Here is a 7,500-nt window from a genome sequence, read left to right as displayed (position 1 = left end):
TGTGAGGACTAAAACTTTTACCTTTGCTATGAAGACATTTTGGTCGGTCCTCACAGTCATTCAGCATGTTTCTCAGTTGTTTTGTTGTTGGTGAAAAAACATTTGCTTACTGACAAGTTAAAGGTGCACTGTGTAGGATGGTGTCCAGAGTAGGTATTGCAACTGTGCTGCCTATGGGGCACCTAAGTCACGCCCTCTACTTCCTGGTTCATGGGGCAGTAAGTTGCAAAAAATTGAATGGAAGTGAACGAGGCCAGTTGTGGTGGATTTGTGGTGCATAAGTGGAGGTCCAAGGTTTGGATTGGTGTCGAAAAACCACTCATTTCAAGCCCAGTAATTATTTTTTTGACTCCCTCTGCCCCATGAACCAGGAAGTAGAGGGCGTGACTTAGGTACCCCATCGAGATTGTGCTACCAATTCTCCTTTGGCTGAGCCCCGCCTTAAAATGCTGCCTGACCAATCACAGCGCAGCAAAAAGACGAGGTCGGACAGAAATCGGACAGTTTGTCAGCGCTCCATTGAACCAGGGAGGATCTATTGGTAGTACCAGAGAGGAATCTCGCGACATTTTCCGGGTGGTACTGTCCACTAAGTGGCGCCATCCAGACAGCGCAGAGGAGCGCAGAGGAGCGCAGAGGCTGTTAGAATGAATGGGGTCTCATAGAGCTCAACCATAGATGCTGCCATTGTTTTGGGAGATAATTGGTATCATCGTTTCATTTTATTTTTCCCAAAGGCAGGATAAATTATCCTTTCAAACAGCACTTAGTTTGAATGTTTAAACTCGCTGGATCTTTGTAAAATATGTCTTTATTGTCAATATGACGTCACATGTGGCTTCACACACTGCGTTTGGATTGGTCGGCCGGTTGCATTGCTGTGATCACGACTGCCGTAAAGCAATTTTGTTACCTAGATGCTAGCGGAGCCTGACTCATAAATGCCAAAGCTGTAAGAAATCAGAAGGACATAACTCCCAGGCATAGGCGGCGCTACAGCAAGACTCTTGGGGAAGCTAAAAAAAAAAAAAAAAAAAAAAAAAAGGGGGGGGGGGGGGGGGCGCGTCATCGGAGAAACTGTTGTGGTATCAGGGTCCGGGGGCACTGAATCAGTCGCCACGCCAGGCCCTAACCGCGGCTTTTGATATATTATCATGACATTAGATGATTTTGAAACAAAATGATGAACAAATAAAACGGAACATTTCCATGCGCAACTACGGGTCTTCATGCTCGTGCGCCAATGGAACTGTCAAACGCGACAGGCACACACATACGCGCACACACACTGAAGGCAGGAGAGGAAGACGGCTAGTTGCCACACCATGGACTATTATCTCGCAAAAATGTCTCGAGCAATCAAATCATACACCAGACTGACATTTTCATGCGCTAGGTCACTACCAAAGAAACTCAAGAGAAAGAACAATCTCTTGGCGGGGAATGCATTGGCCACGGTGTAGTACGGGGGCGTTGCCTGAGGACACGAGTGGATGGAAAATTAACTCCCTTGCGCATGGTCATTGGTCAGTGGGTGCGATGGATGCCATTTTCGTACTCCCTTGCACATGGTCAGTGGGGGCGACACCATGATGGATAATTTGTGGCCAAGTAACGGCAGCTGTTGGTCAGCAGTAATTGCTGGGGGTAATTAAGGACAGCTGACAGACATTCACGCTGTCCTATGACCTGTTCCACAGTGAATAACATTTCCGTACTCCCCTCGCCATCATTTCCTACTACGCTGTTATGACGTGAGTAAGCCCTCTTGTCTCAAGCCTCTTTGGTCACTCTACCTCCATCAGACCGGTATCAAAACTCGCAATCGAACTCGCAAAAAATGACGAGGCAAAATGCGCACACACGGGGGGAGACAGGAGAGCAATGAAGCCAGCTAATTGAGCATATATTACCATGCCCAAAAATATCATATGGGGCTATCATAACCAACAGACATATCAGATGTCGGTTTTGCAGCCCAAATAATACAAATATGCTGTAATTTTGAATTTCTAGTTGAGGTAGCTTGTAATGTAGTTCACTACATTTTCCAGATGGTTGTAGCTAGCTTAATATTTCCATTGGATGTAGCTTGTCTAGGGGAGCTAAATGTTAGCTTACTAAGTTCTACAAGTAGCTTGCGCAGCCAGACACTGTTCTCGCTGCCTCGCACTGTACACTGGTCACTGGCGCTAAAAGTGCCCGCACCAACTTTGATGTTGTATAACTCCTGAATGACTAAAGCTATGACTACGAAACTTTGTGACTTTTCCTAAAATGAAGTTGGCTACAAGGTGATACCAAAAGATTAGGTTTATCATTTGAAGAGTTCAGATGCAAAACCCCCTAAGTGCCTTTTCAGAAAATAATCTTAATTCATTTTTATTTAATACAAAGCTATCAAAATGGCATATTTTTTATTTTATTTATGTAATATAACTATTTATATGTATTATCAAGTACATGAATGTAAACCAAACCAACAACGGGGTTCTCTAAAAATATAGAGGTGCAGGTCTTAAGAAATGGAGTTAGGGGGTTTTGCATCTGAACTCTTCATTTGTGTTGTTGCCATGGCAACGGTTTGCTGACAGGTACGCCTGACCAAAAATCACTGATCTAAGCCTCATCATCATCACTTTTCATATTTTTTTACATTTTCATTAGCATCAGACACCCTTGTGAACATTTGAAGTGGTCTGATGCACATAATAACCAAAATTGATGTGCATTACCCAAGTTAAATGGAAAATACATTAAGGTGACATTTTGGGCAATAAAATCAGGAAATGAGTCATAAGTAAGGGTTAACGTTCGGCGAGAAGGTCGCTACCGTGGAATAGCAGCACGACAGAGAGAATCTTTAGACCCCGACGCGGAGCGGAGGGGTCTTGTTCTCTCTGAAGTGCTGCTATTCCACAAAGCGACCGACTCGCCGAAAGTTAACCCGCTTATTATATGGATATACTTAAATGATTCACAGATGGCGGGGACATTTCTTTAGGCCTATTTAATGTTAAGATTGTTGCTGCGCAAAACAAAACAGTGCCGTTGTGGAACACCGCTAGGCAACAGCTAGGTAGCCAGGACAACAGGTGTTGTCTATCACAGCAGCTGATTAGAGTCTTGTTGAAAAGTCGCTTTAGCAGTGAAAAGTCTTGTTGCCATTGACAGCGGTCTGTTATAGACCAACCCGTCCGTTATCGAAAAATAACAGACGTGCGAACGTTGGGGAGCCCCGTTGAAATGAATGGAGCATTCGACCGATGACGTCACACCATATAATAATATCCAATAATGACACCAAACTGATGTCATTCATAGATCCTTGGCTGAAGATCATCCCCTCCAAGTTTGGTGGTCATACGCCATTCGGTTCCTAAGTTATGAGGGGGGGGGGGGGCAAAAAAGGCCCCCCCCCCCCCCCCCCCCCCCCCCCCGGTCCCAGGAATGGCAAAAAAGCCCGGTCTGGATAGGGTTAATGAGGAAACAGTACTAGCAAAGTTAACTATCAGAGACTTGCAGGAGTGTTTTGACTAGCCGCTGATGGACGTCATTTTGTTAGACTACTGACGATATAAACGCCAAACGTTAATGATACACATTGATGTGGTAGCTTTGAAGATGACATCATCCATCACGCTGGGTGATTTCGTCTAACAACTATGTTTGAGCCAGGGAAAGATGCGAGTTAGCTTACCATGGTGCCTTTTACAACGTGCCTATCGATACCCAGGTGAGAATTTGAGAGCCCACAACAGCTAAACAACTGATGCATGACAGTTCAGAAAATAAATACTTGCATTCACAGTATTATGAATGGAGTGTTTTTTATCATTATTAGGAGTGAACAACTGCTGCAATTTGCAGTCACTGCATTAATCACTTTGATAGCATAGAAAGTTTATCCATTCAACCTTCCAACTGTAACTCAGGGGGGCGAGGCTTAGCCAAAGGCGAATTGCCAAATATGAATATTTACAATGTAGTATGTAGTACTACTATGGCCAAAGTACAGTCATTTATGCAGTGAAAAATGCATATCTCTGGAAATTCAAAATGGCGGACCATGCAGAAGATCCCCTTTTTCATGTATGAAAAGTGCAATTTTCCAAGTAATAATGAATACTTACAATTTGATGGAGGTGATAAGTATTCATGAAAAATGTGTGTATGTGTGCATTTGTGTGTGTAGCGTACTGTATGTGATGCCAGTCTGTATCTGCGTGCTCCAGAGGTGGTGGTGGTGGTGGTGGTGTGTGTGTGTGTGTGTGTGTGTGTGTGTGTGTGTGTGTGTGTGTGTGTGTGTGTGTGTGTGTGTGCCTTACTGTATATATGATGCCAGTCTGTATCTGCGTGCTCCAGAGGGGGTGGTGGTGGTGGTGGTGGTGTGTGTGTGTGTGTGTGTGTGTGTGTGTGTGTGTGTGTGTATGTATGTGTGTGTGTGTGTGCGTGTGTGTGTGCCTTACTGTATATATGATGCCAGTCTGTATCTGCGTGCTCCAGGGGTGGTGTGTGTGTGAGAGCTGAAGAAGGCCACTCTCCTGATGGCCTCCTCCACCTCCTCCACCCCCTCCCCCTCCAACACCACCAGGGCCTGAGAAGGACTAAAGTGGAACTAGAGAGAGAGAGAGAGAGAGAGAGAGAGAGAGAGAGAGAGAGAGAGAGAGAGAGAGAGATGAAAAAACCTTTTGGCAATACACGACATACACCAGGGAAGTAGAAAATGTAAAAAAAAAAATAGGATGGAATAAAGTAATGCTTTAGGCACCGGCATTTAAAAGGATGGACTAAAAGCCTGCCTTTTGTGTGGTATTTTGGGTGCATGTGTGTGTGTGTGTGTGTGTGTGTGTGTGTGTGTGTGTGTGTGTGTGTGTGTGTGTGTGTGTGTGTGTGTGTGTCGTTTGGGTTTGAGTTCTGTGTGTGTGTGTGTGTGTGTGTGTGTGTGTATGTGTGTGTGTGCGTGTGTGTGTGTTGATATTGTCTATGGAATGTAGTGCATTAATGTCTATTCCTTCTGAGCAGGCTTGTAGGCAGAACAGGAGTGTGTGTGTGTGTGTGTGTGTGTGTGTGTGTGTGTGTGTGTGTGTGTGTGCGTGCGCGTGTGCGTGCGCGCGCATGTGCGTGTGTGTACCTTGACGTTCTTGTCTATGTTGTGTAGGGCGTTGATGTCTAGCCCCTCTCTGCAGCTCTGCAGGCAGGAGAGGAGTGTGTGTTCTTCATTCCAGCCCGTTAACACACGCAGCCCTGACAGGCTCCCATGAAAATACTGCACAAACCCACCGCCGTCTCCACCTACACACACACACAAACACACATGCATGGACACACGCGCACACACGCACACACACACACACACACACACACACACACACACACACACACACACACACACACACACATGTGCACATGCACACAGAAATACATCGTTGTCATTGCCAAAAGTATTCGCTCATCACCTGCCTTCACGGAAACTTCACTACCATGAACTTCACTACCATCTCATTCCTAATAGGGGTCGACCGATACAGGTTTTTTAATGGCCGATGCGCTACCGATTTTTTTTTTCATCACCCTTGGCCAATTCCCGATTTCCGATACCCGATATTTGATTGGGCCGATATGGGTTAAAAAAAGGTTAAAAAATGACAATATTCCAGTTCTCAAGTTGAAAAATAAACATAAAATAATAAATATTGCGTATCGGCCAAAACCACACGCGTATCGGCCGATACGATACACTTAAAAAATGATACATATATCGGTTTATCCTTAATTCCTAACCCTTCAGATAGCACATTGGTCCACCTTTAGCAGCTATTACAGCTTCAGGATAGGAAAACATTTTTGAAAATGCCAAGCTGCCAATCTTGTGGGAACAGTTTGGAGCGGGCCCCTTCCTCCTTCAATATGACAATGCCCCAGTGCCCACAGCCAGGGGCGGTTCCAGACATTTATTCTTGGGGTGGCAAAGGGGTGGCGAAGTGTATTTCAGGGGGGCATGCTCCTACACTAAGGGAAAATTATAAACACTATATAATCGACACACACACTTATGTGAAACAGTGAATCCCTTAAAGTGAAACCCTGCAACCTAAAGTTCTATGTCTGAAATGATGTCAAGCATTAAGGCTATTGGTCACAATCAGGGCTCTTAATTGGGGTGGCAAATCATATTTCTGGGGGGGCAAATGCCACCCCTTAGAACCGCCCCTGCCCACAGCAAGGTCCATAAAGACATGGATGACAGAGTCTGATATGGGTGAACTAGGCTGGCCGGCACTTTCACTCCAGACATCCCAGAGAGCTTGCTGAGTTTGTAAAGAAGAGAGCCACACCATTCATCATAGAAGCTCTCTTCTTTTCCCTCTCCTCCCTCTTTTTCATTATCTCTATCTCCATTCCTCACTCCCCTCTCCTCTCCTACTCCCCTCATCCCCATCTTCTTTCCTCTCTTAATTCCCCTCTCCTCTCCTCATCCCCCTCTCCTGCCCTCCTCACCTCATCCCTCTCTCCTCTCCTCCCCTCACCCCTCTCTCCTCATCCCCCACTCCTCTCCTCTCCTCTCATCTCCTCATCCCCCTCTACTCTCCTCCTCCCCTCATCCCCCTCTACTCTCCTCCTCCCCTCATCCCCCTCTCCTCTCCTCTCTCCTCATAAGCCTCTCCTCTCTCCTCCTCCTCTCCTGTTCTCATCCACCGCTCTCTCCTCAGGATCTACAGCAGGCAGAACTAGAGCACTGGAGAGGAGGTCAGAGAGAAAGAGAGGGATAAAGAGAGGGAGAAGCAGAGAGAGGAAAGAAGAGAAGGGAGAGTAGTAGATGGAAATAAAATGAAAGGGGAGGGCGGTGGTGGGGGGTGGGGGTGACAGCCAGGTGCAGAGAAAGGGGATGACAGAAGGAGAGAGTGGATAATAGCCTCTAGACTCACATTCACTCATCATCACAATCAGAGGAGACAGGGGAAGAGGAGAGAGAGAGAGAGGGGCGGGGGGAGGGAGAGAGGTTGGCGGTTGGGGGGAGTAGGAGGGACAGGGGAGGGAGAGAGAGAAAGAGAAGGAGAGAGAGAGAGAGAGAGAGATGAGAAGGGGGAGAGAGAGAAAGAGAAGGGGGGAGAGAGAGAGAGAGAGAGAGGTGGGGGTGAGGTTAAGAGAGATAGAGAGAGAGAGAGTTCCCAACAGTGAGCAGCAGCCTAGCCATCAGAGTGCATTGTGGGATACCCAAGATGACACTCTGCATTATGGGACAGTCAGTCCTCCAGGGCACAGCAGAGTCAGGAGCGAGCACGCACACACACACACACACACACGCACACACGCGCACACGTGCACAAGCACATGCGTATGTACATGCAGCATGCATACACACACACAATTGCACACATAAACACACACACACACACGGCAGAGAGCAAGAGCAAAGAAAGATGACGAGGCATTGATTCACACACGAATACACACGTGCACACACTCAGTCACACACACACACACACACACACACAC

At 46.5% G+C, this 7,500-nt stretch overlaps 1 protein-coding gene across 1 annotated transcript in view; it reads right to left on the bottom strand.

The window, feature by feature from the left end:
* LOC134454804 (calsyntenin-2-like) overlaps positions 1-7,500 on the bottom strand; it is a 25,732-nt gene that overhangs the window by 3,838 nt on the left and 14,394 nt on the right. The window contains exons 12-13 of the mRNA XM_063205964.1: positions 5,135-5,295; positions 4,470-4,618 (exon numbers count right to left, since the gene is read on the bottom strand). Of these exons, the coding sequence (XP_063062034.1) occupies positions 4,470-4,618; positions 5,135-5,295 (310 nt within the window). The remainder of the gene's footprint in view (positions 1-4,469; positions 4,619-5,134; positions 5,296-7,500) is intronic.

Source organism: Engraulis encrasicolus, chromosome 8 (genome assembly GCF_034702125.1).
Source record: "Engraulis encrasicolus isolate BLACKSEA-1 chromosome 8, IST_EnEncr_1.0, whole genome shotgun sequence".
Taxonomy (NCBI): Eukaryota; Metazoa; Chordata; class Actinopteri; order Clupeiformes; family Engraulidae; genus Engraulis; species Engraulis encrasicolus.
Note: the sequence above shows the minus strand (reverse complement) of the source record. Positions and strands in the feature narration are given on the sequence as shown.